This window comes from Narcine bancroftii, chromosome 13, assembly GCF_036971445.1.
Source record: "Narcine bancroftii isolate sNarBan1 chromosome 13, sNarBan1.hap1, whole genome shotgun sequence".
In the NCBI taxonomy this organism is placed as follows: domain Eukaryota; kingdom Metazoa; phylum Chordata; class Chondrichthyes; order Torpediniformes; family Narcinidae; genus Narcine; species Narcine bancroftii.
The window spans coordinates 60,488,366-60,507,696 of NC_091481.1; the positions used below are offsets into that span (position 1 = coordinate 60,488,366).

At 45.5% G+C, this 19,331-nt stretch overlaps 1 protein-coding gene across 1 annotated transcript; it reads right to left on the reverse strand.

The window, feature by feature from the left end:
- Positions 1–560: 560 nt before the first annotated feature.
- mpst (mercaptopyruvate sulfurtransferase) lies at positions 561–9,589 on the reverse strand. Its single transcript, XM_069910069.1, has 2 exons — positions 8,971–9,589; positions 561–3,530 (listed from the first exon to the last, which is right to left on the reverse strand). The coding sequence occupies exons 1-2, from the start codon at positions 9,548–9,550 to the stop codon at positions 3,229–3,231; spliced, it is 882 nt and encodes a 293-aa protein (XP_069766170.1). The 5' UTR covers positions 9,551–9,589; the 3' UTR covers positions 561–3,228.
- Between the last annotated feature and the right edge of the window lie 9,742 nt (positions 9,590–19,331).

The following is a 19,331-nucleotide window of genomic DNA, read 5'->3' on the forward strand; positions in this document are numbered from 1 at the left end:
CTTTGCAGTTTAAATGTCTGATAATCTTTTTGCATATATTCAATCACTTCTCTTCCACAGCTTTCTAGCATATAGAATCCCAGATTCACAATTTTCTAGGAGAAAAGCATTGTGACTTAAATGGTCATTCCTTTTTTGTGAAACTATCTTCCTAGTTCCAGGAAAGTGTCCATCCTTCAACCTTACCACAGAATATTATGTTTGAATGAGATCATCTCTTATTCTCCTAAACTTCCATAAATATCAACTAAATCTTTCTTCAACTTATTCACCCCAGGTCCCAGCCTACTGGCCTTTGTCTCTTTCTTCCCTCGGATAGTGGTGTTACACTTGCTTTCTAGTTTTATGGGACTTCTCTAAGGACCTTTGTTAGATTATGAACAACATGTCCACCATTTCTGCAGCCACTCACTCCCTTTATGACCATCAGGTCCAGGAGACTTGTCGGCCTTTGGCCGTTTCAAATGGTAGATACCCTCAGGACTCAAATGCTCTAAAATTCTGTAGAAAACCAAATGAAGACTTCATTACGCACTTGAATTAAAACAGAAACTGGAATATTTTGTTAAATGTATATAAATTCCATTTATTTGTTCAAGGCACAAATGCAAATAGCTTTGCAGAAGCCAGAAAGATTGTTCAGCAATAATAATAATGCAGGATAATGAAAAACTCAGTTATACACTAGTCAAGGAGTAACATTTTAATATATTTCCAGGCATAATATGTCGCTGAAATTCACCAATTGTGAATGACCAAAGCTCATGGAGGGAAACTGCTGATAAACATTTCTGGATTTCTTGTTAAGGAATTGTTGAGCAGCAAAGTTCACCCATGCTTATCATTCAAAGTTCAAGCTGAGATACATTGTGCCTTTGACCTTTTATAACAGTCTTCTGGACTCAAATTATATAACTATAATGTTTACCCAACCAATAACTCCTCTCCTTCATTTATTATAAATCCAACCAGACGATTATGGGAATATGAGATTAGGGACATGATAGTGAATCCAGAAAGAATGGCATCAACTTGAGAGTGAAATACAGAAGTGTGCAGACGCTGTGGATGTAGTAAAACACACAAATGCTGGAGGTCTCGCAGTGTCCATAGGCAGTGAAAATATATTACCAATGTTTCGGGGCCTGTGCCCTTCTTCAAGGTATAAGCAGAAAACAGGAAGGCATCTGAATAAAGACTGGAGCGAGAAAGAGGGATGAGACCAGGCCAACAAAAGGTGTTAATTGAATATGAGAGGTGAGAATTGATTTTGACTCTTTGAAAGGAGACAGAAGGGGGAGAGAGAGAGTTGGGGAGAGGTGATGGGGGTTTAAAGGAAACATGAAGTCGACGTTAATGCCATCAGGGTGTCCAGACAGAAGATGTTCCTCAACTTGAGGCATTATCAGGTTGCTTCGAATGTCTGAAGTTATTTAAAGCAAACAAGTTTCACTTCAACATACTTGACTACTCGATGTCAGCAACTAGTATCCTGAATAGTATTTGTCTGCAGAACGGACCAACTTTAACTATTGAACTTTAGAAGAGATTCATAAAGCAGGAAGCAGATGTAGCTGTGGCACACACTGGCCACTGGATAGAGACTTCAAATCTCTTCTGCTCAGAAGGTTGGAAAACACAGCTCCTCAAGGATGCACCAGCTTCAAGCTACATTCATGTCAGTAATCAATTGCTCCAGATCTTTGATCTATTTCTTAATTTTGAATTCACTCAACATTAGATTGGCATCATGCTTGCCACAGGGCCTGTGCTGTACCGTTCTAAGTTCTAACTGCTACCATGGCCTCTGGGTTTCAAAGACACAACCCAAAGTTAATAAATTGCCCCTCCTCTCAGCCCAAAGTGTCTTGGGACAATGCCTCTGGTTCCAAACTCTCCACTTGGAGAAAGGTGCCTGTCACCATCCACCTTGTCAATCTCTCTCAGAATAAAACCTCCTGTTATTCTTTTGAGTACCAGTTCCTGAACTTAATCTCTCCTCATCAGATAATTTCTGGAGCAAACATGGAAATGGAGGAACTTGCAGCAGATCCAATGTAAAGGACACTAAGAACTGCACAAGTGCTACCCTCCTCAGTAACATTCAATATGATGTTAAATGCACTCAGTAAAATGATAAGCAGATCGGTCTGTGTCTCCTGCCTTGCCTTTATTTCAAGGGAAGGCAGAATACCAACCCAACAAGGCACAAGCTGTTCAGACAATTCCAGTTTTAATATTTTTGTACATTCAACTCTATCTCTCTCTGAGGCTGATAATGTGCCCATGAATAGCCCTTTACGTTGGATAATATTGATGCACATCCTTGGCAGATCTAAATTTCAGCCTCTGGCAAATTAGTTAAGAGGCTATTTTTAATCATTGATTAATTACTTGGTACAATAGGGGTATTCATCTTATTTCCAAAGTATCCATTATTCTCAATTTAAAGCCTTCCTTCTCACAGCTAACACTTTTTCCTTGCTGAAGTGGTGTTTTGGCATGGTTTCAGTTAGTGACAGGGCAAGAAGGGATCTGTCCTTGTGTGCTGTTGGCATTCAGTGGTGTCGCATTTTTGATGGTGGCCGAGGAACTTGTATCAAGATCCCTTGTATCAAAAAGTCGGCCTTTTGACAATTTTGTTTGGATCTTCCAGGTGGTGTAGGTTAATTGGGTGTAAATTGGGCAGCATGGACTTGCAGGCCAAAATGGCCCATTTTGTACTGTATGTCTAATTTTTTTTTATCAGTTAGAAACCGGGCCACACTCTTGTGACTAATTCATCATGAGCTGTGCTTCAGACACATTAATGTGCAGTTGGCAATGTGCTCATATGAATCAGGAATTAAGGGTTCAGGTCTGGATCCAGGGATTTGAGTGGTTGGACTGGTTTGTTTACTTATTCTCCTTAAGTTGAGATTTCTCCCTTGCAATCTTGCAGAGGGATAACATTAAGTTTTCTCTACAATCCACCCTTCTCTTATACTTAATCCAAGAAAGAGGTTGCCATACACCACCACGAAGAATGCTAGTTAGCTGCTTGGATGACCCCATTAATAGGACAGAGATAGAACCTTTAATGTCTACCTGCAAGCTTTATGTTAAAGATTCCCTCCTCTTTTGAATAAAGGATAGAATGCACTGGTATTTTACAAAAAAATTGAAAAGGGGCTCATGAAGATTTCAGAAGGGAAGTTGTACCATCCAAATGGTTGAATTCCGTGGTGCCTATTCCAGTGTCTTATTCTTCACTGAGATCATGTGACTCGGGTCAGCTCTGTTGAACCATTCCACCCACGAACCATCGTAGATCATCACATCCTTCTTCTCACAGAGGTGGGCAGCCAGAGCAATGTGGCAGGCCGTGACCCCGGAGCCGCAGGTCCCCACCAGTGGTCTGGACAGGTTGACTTTATGCTCTTCAAAGATGCGCTGCAGATCCTTCTCACTCTTGATCTTTAGGGTGTCTGAATTTAAAAATTCTCTGAAAGGAATATTGACACTGCCAGGGATGTGACCAGGTTCTATACCTAGAGAAAAAAAGAGGACAAATTTTCCCATGCAAAACATTGCACACGTTCGAAATTTTAAATAAGTAAGAGCAAATTCTGGAAGGTTTAGCAGATTAACCAGCAGTAAAAGGGGAATTAGTTCTTCATTCTAATACTTCATCTTAGGATAAACTCATTTTCATGGACCTGTACTGTGGAGCTACGGTTAATATACAGTAAAATCCCTGGTATCTGGCATCTATAGGGATGAGTAGATGCCAGATAAGTGAATTTCCCGATTGTTTGAGACTGCGTGTTACGTGAATGGAGAACTAACGGCGAGGCATGCCAATTTTAAACTCCTATTTACCTATTTATTTTCCGCTTTTTTTTGCCGGTTGCTTGAAATCTTGATAACAGGGATTTTATTGTATCGAGTGATTTTTCATATTGTCCAACTTACAATTTTGTCTGCAAATTTAAATTTACAGACAAAATCAACTTATATTCACCTGTAACGACGGAAATTGTTCGTTATCTGGACCTGTAGTCATCAAAGGAGAATCTGACTCCATTTTCCAGATTTGTTCAGACTTATAGTTTATTTAAGCCCTTTCACTTGTTGATGTGTGCATAAATTGGCTGGATTGATGGAATGGAGAGTGTATTTACACTGAGGATAGGCCACGCACAGATCAACAAAATCTGCACCTCAATTGATTTCTCCTGATCCGGAGACCCAAAGAAATAATTATGCTTTTTCAGAAAAAAAGAGAAACCCATCTGTACAAACAAACCAAGCCATATTATTATGACTCTGTCACTATTTATTGATACAGCAGAATTCCAGTTCCTGGTTAAAACATTCCAGAATTCAATTATGGGAAACAGTATCTTCAGACACTTGACTGTAAAAATCCCTTGGTGCAAAAAAATCTCCAGCAGAATTTTTCAAATATTTCCACTGATTAGAGATAAATAAGGCAAAATAACCACACAAAACTCCAAATTATCCATGTGGTTGACCTTGAATATAGGATTACACTGAATCAATATGGATATTGATCAATTTAGAGTTTATCACAAATCAAATCACCAACCCCACTCATGGTCAGTCGGTAGGTTCAGTTAAGCAGAACTTAAATAGTCCTCATGGAAAAGTGGTGGATAGAATCAAGTTCAAGTTTATTATCATCTGATTGTATATACAACTCAACAAAGCGGCATTCTATGGTCCTCAGAACTAAAACATGCAAACTTACAGACAAAACACATACAAATACATATTCAATATGTATATACATCTATATGGAGAAGGGTTCAGAGAGCTCATTGCTGTATCTGACCCGACCTTGTTGGTTTTCGTGCAGTTGGATAATCATGTTGAGGAACTTTGGGGGACATCCGATGCGCTCTAGTATTTGCCAAAGCCCTTTCCTGCTCACGGTGTCGAAGGCTTTGGTGAGGTCAACAAAGGTGATGTAGAGTCCTTTGTTTTGTTCTCTACACTTTTCTTGGAGCTGTCTGAGGGCAAAGACCATGTCAGTGGTTCCTCTGTTAGCGCGAAAGCCGCACTGTGATTCTGGGAGAATATTCTCAGCGACACTAGGTATTATTCTATTTAGTAGAATCCTAGCGAAGATTTTGCCTGCAATGGAGAGCAACGTGATTCCCCTGTAGTTTGAGCAGTCTGATTTCTCGCCTTTGTTTTTGTACAGGGTGATGATGGTGGCATCACGAAGATCCTGAGGCAGTTTACCTTGGTCCCAACAAAGCTTGAAAAACTCTGTGTGTTCTCGCACCAACCCTCTTTTCAATCTTCTTCAGCATGATGCTGAACAAAGCCATGAAAGACCCCAACAATGAAGACGCTGTTTACATCCGGTACCGCACGGATGGCAGTCTCTTCAATCTGAGGCGCCTTCAAGCTCACACCAAGACACAAGAGAAACTTGTCCGTGAACTACTCTTTGCAGATGATGCCGCTTTAGTTGCCCATTCAGAGCCAGCTCTTCAGCGCTTGACGTCCTGCTTTGCGGAAACTGCCAAAATGTTTGGCCTGGAAGTCAGCCTGAAGAAAACTGAGGTCCTCCATCAGCCAGCTCCCCACCATGACTACCAGCCCCCCCACATCTCCATCGGGCACACAAAACTCAAAACGGTCAACCAGTTTACCTATCTCGGCTGCACCATTTCATCAGATGCAAGGATCGACAATGAGATAGACAACAGACTCGCCAAGGCAAATAGCGCCTTTGGAAGACTACACAAAAGAGTCTGGAAAAACAACCAACTGAAAAACCTCACAAAGATAAGCGTATACAGAGCCGTTGTCATACCCACACTCCTGTTCGGCTCCGAATCATGGGTCCTCTACCGGCACCACCTACGGCCCCTAGAACGCTTCCACCAGCGTTGTCTCCGCTCCATCCTCAACATCCATTGGAGCGCTCACACCCCTAACGTCGAGGTACTCGAGATGGCAGAGGTCGACAGCATCGAGTCCACGCTGCTGAAGATCCAGCTGCGCTGGATGGGTCACGTCTGCAGAATGGAGGACCATCGCCTTCCCAAGATCGTATTATATGGCGAGCTCTCCACTGGCCACCGTGACAGAGGTGCACCAAAGAAAAGGTACAAGGACTGCCTAAAGAAATCTCTTGGTGCCTGCCACATTGACCACCGCCAGTGGGCTGATAACGCCTCAAACCGTGCATCTTGGCGCCTCACAGTTTGGCGGGCAGCAGCGTCCTTTGAAGAAGACCGCAGAGCCCACCTCACTGACAAAAGGCAAAGGAGGAAAAACCCAACACCCAACCCCAACCAACCAATTTTCCCTTGCAACCGCTGCAATCGTGTCTGCCTGTCCCGCATCGGACTGGTCAGCCACAAACGAGCCTGCAGCTGACGTGGACTTTTTACCCCCTCCATAAATCTTCGTCCGCGAAGCCAAGCCAAAGAAAAGAATACATCTATAAATAAATATTGTTATAGTCATACTAGAGTTTCAAAGGGTTCGGCATTCTCACTGCCCGTGGGAAGAAGCTGTTTCTCAGCCTGGTGGTGCTGGCTCTGATCCTCCTGTATCTCTTTCTGGACAGGAGCAGCTGGAAGATGCCGTGTGCAGGGTGAGAGGGATCCTCAACGATTTTGCTGGTGGATCACGTTAATGGAGGGGAGGGAGACCCCAGCGATCCTCTCTGCCACTCTTATGGTCATGTGGATTGACCTCCAATCCATTTCTCTGCAGTAACTGTGCACACTGAGATGAGGCGGGCGGGACTTTCTGGATAGAGCTCCTATAAAATGTCTTGCCCACCTCAGTCTTCTCAGGAAGTGCAATCACTGTTGCACCTTCCTGACAAGTGAGGAGATGTTGTTTGTCCAGGATAGGAAAATGGTTGATGATTTTGGAATTTATCAGGATTTAGTGTCTGTTCCAGGTGGTAATTGAAATCCACCACCAAAGCAATGATAAGGAACAGTTTATTTACTTAATATACAATAGCCTCAGCTGTTGTATATATAACATACCTTACATCTTTTAGTTATGCCTGGCAGCCTGTGCATCTCTAGCAGTTACTACAATCACGGGCATAGTCTGGGGCATCCGTCACAAACCCAGCAACCCCCCCCCCCCACCGCATCCTGCTTGAGGCTGTCACCACAGGAACGAGATTGAGAATGGTCCTTGCCACCCAAGACAAGTATAATTTTTGCTGAAGACTGTATGCTTCAGATAGGAGAAACATAGAAAGAATCCTTCTGCCAGAGAGGCATAGAAAGTGCACTAGTCTCAAATGTCAGGAGTTAAGACAGGTTAAAGACTCACAGATCAAACAGACCTCTTCAAGTAAGCACCAGAAAAATGATCAGGAAACGGAAGATACTACAAGATCTTAATGTTCAGAAAGTATTGTCTGTCAGGTAGTAAATGCAAAATAAATCAGATGAAGAGTGCAGCAGACGTAGAAATTAAAGCACAAAATAAGCAGCCAAGAGCAGCAATGATGCTTGGGGACCCAGATATTTGATTTCCCAACAAGTCAAGATCCAGTTAATTAAGACCATCAAACCTTGCTCAAAAGTAATTCCCAGTTAATTTCAAGCAATTTTTTTTTCCAAAATTCCAAATGAACACCAAACAAATTAAATTCCCCAAATGGCCTGATGGGTTTTGAACCTAGTTGCTGGTAGCACTGGACAACAAGGATTTTTGCTTCCTGAACACTTTTGAGTGTATTCTGTGAATTTTTACCTGCTGCTCACAAAAACCACCTTCAAGTTTTCCCACCGCATTCTGATTTTTAGATACAACCTATTTTTGTGATTTCCTCTCATATTTCTTCTCTGCTGATCTTGGTGCAGTCAGTGACGAACATGGTGAAAGGTTTCACCAAAGCCGTTTTCAGGTGCTCGGACGCAGATAATGCGCCGGCAGACGCGGCTGGGGGAGGGCAGCAGCTGGGACATTCAGGTGGCCACGGAGAAGACGCCTTTCTGTCACCGAAACGTGCCGGCTGAAGGAGAGCCGCGTCCGAGCGAACGCCGGGCTCCTGTGGACTGTCTGTGTCCTGTGAGCAGATTTAGGAAACTCACTTCTGTACCCAGAAACACTTCATTGATCTCAACCCTTGACACGCACCCAACAGGGAGACCGCAGAAAGCAAAGGATAGCGAAATAGACTATTTTTTAAAGAAAATACAAACTTTGAAGTGCTGTCTGGCACCGCGGGTGGGAAAATTGTGACAGCTGCTAATTAATTGCAAGCCTCTGTATTGCATACATCAGTGTACTTCTGTTAGTGTGGCAATGTTAGATGGCCATTACTAAGGTAAGTAAATCAAATTACATTGTAGAGAGTTAATAATTTCTTGACTGTTTTTCTAATTGCATTGAAAAGTCTTGTATGTATGTGCACCATTCTTAGACCCCAGGTTTCTGTAGTCACTGATACGTTCGCGTTCAGGTGCAATGGGGGGGATGCACCCAGCCGGAGAATATACCACCCCGAGGAGGGTGAGGTAAGCGCTCCTCGGGGCCGGGTTTCTCCACTTTCAGGTGGCCACGCATTGGGGTAGAATAGACGGCTTTACACTCTGGCCACCTGAAAGCGGCCCAAGACTTTGCGACCATGGAAAAGCGGTATCAGGGCAACTTCAACCCACCAATGCTGGCCTGCGAAACATTTTTAGGTCAGTTTGTGTCTGCATCGTTTGCGATTAAACATGCCAAGTTCAGTTCAAGTTTCTCCAACTTCCTATGTGATACAGCAAATCTAAAATTATCTTTGTGTTCAGCTTTAAGTTGTGTATCATAATAGCTATTTTTTTCAGGAAACAAAAATTGTTGTCCAGTGTTATAGAACCAAAAACGTAGGTTGATGCTTTAGTGTTTAGTGCATCAAAACACGAGGTGCAGTAAGCTCAGGTTGCAAAGGTTTTCTCTGTCAATAATGATTGGAAAGAGTTGAGAAACCTGGTCTGATCTCGGGTTCGCTGCCTTGGAACCTGCCAGAAGTTCTGGCATCCACCAGCTGGAACTCCTTGCTGTCAATGTTGGCCAGGACCTGCTCGAAGCTCTTGACCCAGTTCTGGGGCTGCGGCTGGAAACAAACGGCGGGCGGCGGCTGCAGCTCGGCGGTGACCGGCAGACCTTGGCTCATCCAGTGCTTCAGCCCCCCGTCCAGCACCGACACCTGACGGTGGCCGAAGGCCCGGAACATCCACCAGACCCGCGGCGAGCTGAACATGCCCCAGTCGCTGGCGTCGTAGACCACGACGTGGCTGAGGTTGGCGACGCCCAGGGCGCTGGCGTACCGGCCGAAGTGCTCGGCCGGCGGCATCATGTGGTCGTAGGGCGAGGAGCTGTCGCTGCACTCGTCCAGGTCGAAGAAAGCGGCGCCCGGGATGTGCCGCTCCTCGAACTCCTTCCTGCCGTCGCGCAGCATGGCTGGCAAGTACCAGGAGCAGTCCAGCACCCGCAGAGCCCCCGCTCTGGCCGTGTGGATGGCCTGGGCCAGCCAAGCTGCAGACACCACGCTCTGTATCCCCGCCATGTCTCCGTCTCCGGCCCCCTGTGCGTCAGCCAGCGCTGAAGCAACCCTTCCCCCACCCTCTCCCCGCGGCCAATCAACCGGTGTGTACGGACACAGCGCTGGAGAAACTCCGTCGGACAAGTGTCAGCAAAGGGAAAATACAGAGCCGACCTGGCTGCCGAAAGGGACACGGAGTCGGTCTGCACAGGTTCGTTTCTTGTCACATCGACGCAGAGAGAGATAAAAGCCGAAAGTCTGCAGACACCATGCTTGGACAGTTTTAGAAACGCTGCAAGGACTCAGCCGCTCCCGCACCGTCCCGAGAAGGGAAAGACATATTACCGTCGGTTCATGCCTGACCCTTCAAGGAATAAGCAAAGAAACGGAATTTGGGCGGGGCGAGCGGACCTTCTCATAGTTGTATATGATGAGAGAGTAGACGAGAGGAATTGGAAGTTCTTAACCCTTGCCATTGCTGACCCCTCTAGGAGGACTGGTTCATGGTCTCCTGATTTCGCTTCCTGAAGCTCCTTGGGTTTTTCACACTCCCTCTTGTAGCTTCTTCATAGCTGTCTTGATTCGACCCAAGATCAATTGTAGATGGCAATTGATATGTGCAGAGCCTCACAGCTACGGGCCATTGGTGGATAGCAAGTAGAGCCTGTGTTGATCATCAGTGAGAAGGAGATCATTGTTTCCAATTCATACCGACTGTGATCTTCCAATGAAGAAAAGGATCCAGTTGCAAAGCGAGGTGCAGAAGCCCAGGTTTTGGAGCTTGTCGATCTGAACCAAGATTTTTAATTAACCAAAAGACTGGAGTATAGGTCGACCAGTCCAGAATGTTCTGGGTCTGGCTTGGAGCCACATTTTAAGACATGCCAGTAGGCATGGCTACACTCTCACCCAATCACAGCCATCCTATACTACAATATACATATATATATATATCCGTGATAGAATCCATACTATCACATTCACCCCTTCTTTGAGAACTGACCCTGGGGTGAATAGAGGGCTGTAAAAAAAAAAAGGGGGCAGGGGAGGGAGAGAGACTGGTGGGAGGTTAGGGGCTGTAACGGTTGGGGGGGGGGCCTGATCGTCCAGCGTGACTGCCGTGGTGCTGGGATTGGGGCCGCTGGAGTCATGTCGCTGGCTGGCTCCTTGGGTGTGTACACCGTCTCGCTTAATTTCCCAATGGCATTGTCGACAGGGTGGCCTGAGTTGTTGCCACTGCCGCTGGTGGGGTGGTGCTGATCCCTCTGTTCAAGCACGTGACCTGGGGGAGAAGGATTTGGAGGAGGTTGGGTTGGGAGCAATGCTGCGTCCGATCCGTCTTGGGCTAGGTCCCTTACTGAGACCATGTCCTCCCGCCCGCCCGAGTACTCAATGTATGCATAATGAGGGTTCACATGGAGCAGCGTCACTCGGTCAACCAAAGGGCCGTTCTTTGAGTACCAGACATGGAGTCGCAGGACACGTTCGGGAACCCTAAGCCATGCCGGCGTGGTTGTTCCCGATTCAAATTTCCTCAGGAAAGAGAACATCCTTTCATGGGGAGTGGCATTCATTGCTGTGCATAGGAGGGAGTGGATGGAGTGTAGGGCGCTAGTGAGTATGTCCTGCCAGCGAGCAGTAGGGAGGCCTATGGACCGGAGGGAAAGCGTGACAGCTTTCCAGATGGTGGCATTCTCTTTCAACCTGCCCATTACCATGTGGGTTATAGCTGGTGGTCCTGCTCAAAGCAATACCACGCTCCAGGAGATACTGCCGCAGCTCAGCACTCATAAACGAGATCCTCGGTCACTGTGGATGTAACTGGGGTACCCGAAGATTGCGAAGATGCTGTGCAAGACCTCTATGACTGAGGAGGCTGTCCAAGCAGGGCACAGCAAACGGGAAGCGAGAGTACTCGTCAATCACCATAAGAATGTAGGTGTTAGGGTTGGTCAACGGTAGGGGTCCCTTGAAGTCCACACTTAGACGTTCAAATGGCCGGGTGGCTTTGATGACGTGGGTGTTCTCTAGGTTGAAGAAGTGGGGCTTGCACTTAGCAGACACCGGGCAGGCTCGGGTCATGGAGCAAATCTTCTCGACCTTGTAGGGCAGGTAGCGGGCCTTAATGAAGTGTGTGAACCTAGTGACCCCCGAATGACAGAGCTCCTCATGGAGTCTCTGCAGTCTGTTCAGTTGTATGTTGGCGCGTCCCTCTGGAGACCGCGTTTGGTGGGTCGTTGAGTTTACCAGGCCAGTACAGTATGTTGTAATTGAAGGTGGAGAGTTCGATTTTCCACCTAGCAATCTTGTCATTAACAAAGAAACATAGAAGATAGGAGCAGGAGTAGGTCATTCGACCCTTCGAGCCTGCTCCGCCATTCAACGAGATCATGGCTGATCTTAAAGTTCAGTACCCCGTCCCCGCCTTCTCTCCGTAACCTTTAATACCCTTATACTGAAGAGATAGATCTAATTCCCTCTTAAGTATATTTAATGAACCTGCCTCCACTGCCCTCTGTGGCAATGAATTCCACAGATTCACCACCCTCTGGGTATAGAAATTCCTCCTCATCTCGGTTCTAAATGGTTTGCCTATTATCCTCAAACCATGGCCCCGGGTTCTGGATTTTCCCATCCTTGGAAACATCCCATCTGCATCCACTCTGTCCAGTCCTGCCAGAATTTTATATGTTTCTATGAGATCCCCTCTCAATCTTCTAAACTCCAGGGAAGTACAATCCCAATTTGCGCAATCTTTCCTCATAAGTCATTCCTGCCATTCCAGTTATCAGCCTGGTGAATCGCCTCTGCACTCCCTCCATTGCAAGAACATCCTTCCTTAGATAAGGTGACCAAAACTGCACACAATACTCCAGGTGTGGTCTCACCAAGGCCCTGTACAGCTGCAGTAAGGTATCCTTGTTCCTATACTCAAACCCTCTTGATATGAAGGCCAACATACCATTTGCCTTTTTAACCGCCTGCTGTACCTGCATGCTCGCCTTCAGAGACTGATGTACAAATACCCCTAGGTCTCTCTGCACTTCCCCATCTCTTAATCTATTGCCATTCAAATAGTAATCTGCCCTCCAGTTTGTATTACCAAAGTGGATAACCTCACATTTATCCACATTGTAGTGCATTTGCCATGTATCTGCCCAGTCCCTCAATTTATCCAAATCACACTGGAGCTTTCTGACCCCCTCTTCCATGCACACAACCCCTCCTAGCTTAGTGTCATCTGCAAATTTGGAGATATTACATCCAATCCCCTCATCCAGATCATTAATGTAAATTGTGAACAGCTGGGGTCCCAGTACAGATCCCTGTGGTACCCCACTGGTCACCGCCTGCCACTCAGAAAACTAGCCATTTATCCCAACTCTCTGTCTTCTACCTGCCAGCCAGTTCTCAATCCACATTAATACTTTGCCCCCAATCCCATGAGCCTTGATTTTGGAAGGCAGTCGTTTATGCGGGACCTTATCTCGCTGGGTGTTGCTAAACATGAACAAGACCGCGTGTTGGTCAGTCAGCAGTGTAAAGCGCCTGCCAGTGAGGTAGTGCCTCGAACGATGTACTGCTTCGACTATGGCCTGGGCCTCCTTTTCAACAGAGGAGTGTCGGCTCTCAGGGCCCTGGAGGGTCCTGGAGAAGAAGGCTACCGGCCGGCCAGCCTGGTTCAAAGTGGCCGCCAGTGCAAAATTGGATGCATCACTCTCTACTTGTAATGGAATGGACTCGTCGATGGCATGCAGCGTTGCAGCAGCAATATCTGATTTGATGCGGTTGAAGGCCGCTCTGGCTTCAGTTGACAGGGGGAAGGAGGTGGCTTGATAAGTGGCTGTGCCTTGTCGGCATAGTGTGGAACCTATTGGGCGTAGTATGAAAAGAAGCCCAGGCAGCACCTAAGTTCTTTTTGGTGTGGGGTGGGGGGGGAGCTGGCAGGTCCATGAGGGGACACATGCGGTTAGGATCCGGCATTACCACCCCGTTCTCCATCACGCAACCTAGAATTGCGAGCTGAGTGGTCCAGAAGACACACTTGTTGAAATTGTAGGTCAAGTGCTGCCTAGTTGCAGTCTGAAAAATTTTCTCAAGGTTGGCATTATGATCCTCCGTGTCATGGCCGCAGATGGTGACATTGTCCAGATGTGGGAAAATAGCAGTCAGCCCATTCTGGTCCACCATCCGGTCCATTTCCCACTGGGGGCGGACTGTCGCTGGCAGGGGTGGAGTGGTTACAGACAGAGAGTGGGGCGTGAGGCCCCCCATAGTGCAGGGAAACCGTTCGGAACTGGCACTAAAAATCCATTCCAGCAATACGGCTGTGCACAGTTGAAGGAGGACTAACATCAATAAATGTGATGGCTTGGACTTTCAGGGTCACCACGCAATACCCCTTTACCCCAGTCAAGTGTGATCTGGTCACCAATTAAATCTTTTGGTCAGTGGGGAGAATGACCAGTCTGCAATGTTGAGCCAGGTCTGGATGGATAAAGCTCTCAGTTGACTCCGAGTCAAATAAGCAGTTAGTACAGTGTCCGTGCACTTTCATCAATTCCATCGCTTTTGTGAGGGGATGGGGGCAGTCCTGGTCCAGGGTCGCTGATGCAGCGACCTGTGCTGGGGACAGTGGAGTCTTGCGTGATGATGTCATGCAGCGTCGGGCCTGAAGTGCACTACGTGTGCGTGGTGACGTCACTGGAGAAGTCGGGCTGCAACTGTCGGTGGCGAATGGCTGGGGCTGCTGCTTGCAGCCGGCTGGGGCCATCGGGCTGCAGTCGGCAGTGGGATGGTCGGTCGGGCAGTCATTGGCGGTAGCGGCGGTGGGCACCGGGTCAGTAGTGTTGGCAGGTACCTGGTCGGCGACATCGGTGACGGCAGTGAGTACCTGGTCGCGGCAGCAGTCACTGAAGTTAGGGCCGGGGTCGGAGCTGGGGCGGTTGTCACCAGAGTTGGGGCTGAGAAACCCACGATTGATGACACGCATTTTTTCTTGGGAGACGTCACCACTTCCTGGTTGCACGTTACTGGGCAGGCAGTGATTCCGCAATGCACTGATGTCACTCCCATAGACCAGCGCGCCCCAGACAGGAAGTGGGGCGTCCCCTAAAAGCAGCATGAGAGTTTCAAATAAAGTCAGTTACTGGTTCACCCTCATGTTATGTGGACGTACTTCGTTTCAGTACCACCCTGTCGGTTTGTAGAAATGAATCGTTTGCTTCCATTAGCAAATTATATTGTGAAGCTATTCTGAGCTACTTGATTCATAGGGCAAAGTCTATAAGGGTAGAAAGATTAATTTGCAAAGATATTAATGACAGTAATGATCTTCCTGACAAAGGGCTTCAGGCAGGAGTTGCCTTTGGAGAGAAAGATGCACTGTCTCATCCCCTTCCACCTCATCCTCTGAATAAAAGAAAATTAGGGATAACCTTTGAGAAATGTTTTTCTCAAATTCAATAGTGTACTCTTGATGGAAATTATTAAAATTCCAATAGAAGTTTCAAAATGTCAAATGGTGGGAATGCTGTTTTATCTCAGTTATAGCACTCTGCATTAGCTTTATGGAGTGGGACATCATCGGCCCATTGAATCAGCTCCACCATTCTAATCATGAGTTGATCCATTCTCCCACGCAGCCCCACTACTTGGCCTTCTCCCCGTAATCCTTCATGCTCTGACTAATCAAATACATGTCAATCTCAGCTTTAAATACACCCAGTGACCTCACTTCCACAGCTAACTCTGGGAACAAGTTCCACAGACTCACAACCCTCTGACTAAAGAAATTTTTCTGTATCTCTTAAATTGACACCCTTCCATCCTGAAGTTATGCCCTCTTGGCCTAGACTCCACTACCATGGGAAACAACCTTGGCACATCTACTCTGCCCAGGCCTTTCAACATTCAAAATGTCTCTATGAGGTCCCCCCTCATCCTTCTGTACTCTCTAATGAATACAGTCCAAGGGCTGACAAACATTCCTCATATGCTAACCCTTTCATTCCTGACATCACTGTAGTAACTCTTTTCTGAATCGTCTCCACCAGTTCGTCTTTTCTCAAAACTGTACCCAGTACTCCACGTGAGGTCTCACCAGTGCCTACCCTTATACGCTATTCCTCTAGAAATGAATGCTAACATTACATTTGCCTTCTTCACCACCTGGAGGTTAACTTTTATGGTATCCTGTACAAAGACTCCCGTCCCTTTGCACTTTTGAATTTTCCCCAACAAAAGAAACAATTCAAATTCAATCTGGCCACTGGTGTCTAAAAATCAATTTTAAAAAATTGGAGATGAAATAAAAATGTAGTATCAATGTTTTAGGTTAAAGACTCCCTCCACCCCCCCTCCCCCGATGTGATTTGTTGAGTACTCCCTGCTTTTAATTTTTTTATAATAGAATGACATTTGTAGAAGGGTAAAGAGGTTGTCAACAACGTTATTAAATGCCGTCTATAACCTGATTATTGTTGCTGAGTTCAGCCATGCTGTACAAGACATGACACAGGCGTACAGCTGTATTGAGAGTAGCAACCCTTGAGTCCCTTCCTGGGACTTAACATCCCACTTCATAACTGGATTCAGGTCTTCCTAACAGAAAGACCACAGCCTGTCTGGGTCAGCAGCAGAACGCCAAGCACCGTTACGCTGAGCAATGGCACACCTCAGGGCTGTGCTCAGCCCACTCCTGTTCACACAACTGACTGCATCACCAAATCCGGCTCCAACGGAGTTATCCAAGTTTGCAGATGACAGAACAGTAGTTGGCCTCATCAGCAACAACGATGAGTCGCTTTGCAGAGAAGAGGTGGAACATCTTGTGATTATAGTGCAAGAATAACAACCTGAGTCTCAAAGCGGACAAGGCGAAGGAGATGATCGTGGACTTCAGGAGGACCAGGAATGACCACCCTCCACTGCACATCAATAACAACTCTGTAATGGAGAGAGTGGAGAGCACCAAGTTCCTTGGAGTTGCCTTCACTAGTGACCTATCATGGACACACATCTCCTCAGTTGTCAGGAAGGCGCAGCAGCGACTGCACTTCCTGAGAAGACTGATGCAGACATGAGTACCAGCCATCATCATGTCTCTATCGAGACCGTCCTGGCCGGCTGAATCACAGTGTGGTACAGTTGCTGCAGAGAAATGGATTGGAGTCAATCCACAGGACTATAAGAGTGGCAGGAGGATCCCTGTTGCTCACATCAACGTGATCTACTGGAATCGTTGTCTGGTGGGTGCTCAAAATGATTGAGGACCCCTTCTACCCTACACACAATATCTTTCAGCTGCTCCCATCAGGAAAGAGATGCAGGAGTATCAGAGCCAGGACCACCAGGTTGTGTTATGTCTGTGTGTTTTTGCACTGAGGACTGGAGAATGCTGTTTTGTCGGGTTGTACTTGTGCAATCAGATGTCAATAAATTTGACTTGACATCAAGGCAACATTTGAATAGACTGGCATTTAGGAGCCTGGGTCAAGATTGGGTAGGATTTAAGATTATTATTGAGCAGGGACCTAATTAGATCACAGTCACAAATACAGTGGTTATAAGAAGCTGGGCATTCTGTGATAAGTGACTTGCCTCCTGATTCCCTAAAGGGTTTCCAGCATCTATGATCGGAGATCCTCATTTCACAATGGAATGAGTGTTGCTCAACAATGCTAAAGTCTGTCTTTACCCCACTGGACATTCCCTACTGGCTGCACTGTGCCATTTTGAAAATGCACCAAATGCTCCCAAATGTTTGACTTCTATAATCTAGGTGATCAAAAATGTGTAAATACCTTCATTTGCAGGTCACATTCTTCCTGATGCAATGTTTTATCTCTGGTGCCAAGTCTAAATAACTCCTCATCCAACAAATTATTAGAGTCCCTTCACACAGAGACTTCATCTCTTCAAACACCGCCTTCTCCAGGCTGCCTACTGATGACGATGCCTATGTCCCATTACTGAATAAAATTAATTCAAAACTAAAGAAGCAAATAAGAAGCAGGAAGTACTCATCAACCAAAGCAGTGGCTGTGGAAAGGCTTTAACCTGAAACATTGATATTTCTCATTGCATATGAACCAACCAAGTATCCCTTATCAGTCACAAGAATGTAGTGCCTAAATTACAAAATAGTATGGAATGCATAACTAAATCTATTTAATGTGGCTTGGTTGGCAATGCTAGCCATTGTATACCAGATGTTATGTATTCAATTCCCATGTGAAAGACCTGAGCACATTAAATCTATGCTGACACTTCAGTGCAGTACTGAGGAACTGCTGTGATACCTATGTTGTTATATCCTTGATACTTAACTGAAGAATTCAATTCTCTTTGAATAAATGACCCTGTACCACCATCCTGAAAGAGCAGGAATGTAATTACTGGTGTCTAGGGCAATATTTATTCATGAATTAATATCATCAACCAGTTACCTGTTCACTATAACACTGCCATTCTGTGAGCTTGTTGTTTTGTGTGCAGATTTACTGTCATTATAATATAAAATATAATTATAATATAATTGCCCTTATTATAGACACTGTACAATAAAGTACTCAATTTTTCTAGGTACTTTGTTATTTTTAAACTTGATCCTAATTAACAATGGAATAGTATATGATTCTTTTAAAGGAATTAATTGTACATAGGAAGCATGCAGATTGCTAGAGGTTAATTGGTCTGTAAATGGGAATCTGGGGAGATGGGGATGGGGTGAATCCTACTGGCTGCTTTCATATAGAGCACAAAAGAATGCAATCCCTCTTGGATGGGTTACTCAGAGCAATGTCCTATGACCATCCATCTTTACAACCTTTATTAATGACATTCCCACATTCATAATGCTAGAAATGGGAATATTCAATTTAATTGTGATAACATTGGCTGTCCTTGCCTGGACAGATTTTGTGCTCAGACCGATAAATGACAGGAACCATTTGCAACACAATAGTAGAAAGAAATGACCTAATAATTGATTTTCCATAACATTTTCTGGTCAAATTCCTCACCATCAACATCCTAGCGAGTCATCACTGTCCAGCCAATTATAAAACTGCAGCTTTAAAACTAGGTCAGGAGCTGTCAAGTAATTTACTTCCAAAGGCTTTCCACCATCTACAATGTACAAATCAGGAATGTAATGCAATACTCTCCCTCTGTCTGAATCTGTATTGCAACATCACATATACCATCAAGGACAAAGTTAGTGTTCTTTATTGGTACTCCACTCTCTTAATTATTCATTCCTTCTACTGGTGACACACTTTCAGCTGTGTGTACAATCTATAAGATGAAATAACACCTCCTAAAAATGGTCAATGGAATTCAATTCAGAGAAGTGAGGTGATGCATTTTGGAAGGTCAAACCTGAAGGCTGATTACAGGGGTAATGGTTATATAGTTAATAGCGTGAAGGAACTGAGGGACCTTTGGGTACATCTAAAGTTGCCGCACAGGTTGATGGGATAATTAAGAAGACCAATGGGATGCTGGGCTTCATTAGTCAGGAAATTGAGTTCCAGAGTCATGTTGCAGCTCTACAAATCTCTGCTGAGACCACACTTGGAATATTGTGTTCAATTCTGGTCACCTCATTATAGGAAGGAGGTAGAAGCTATGGAGAGGGTGCAAAGGAGGTTTACCAGGATGTTGCCTGGATTGCAAAATAAGTCTTATGAGGCAAGGTTAGCAGAGCTAAAACATTTCTCTTTGGAGCGAGAAGGATGAGAGGTAACTTAACAGAGGTCTACAAGATTCTGAGAGGCATAGATAAAATGGACAGCCAGCG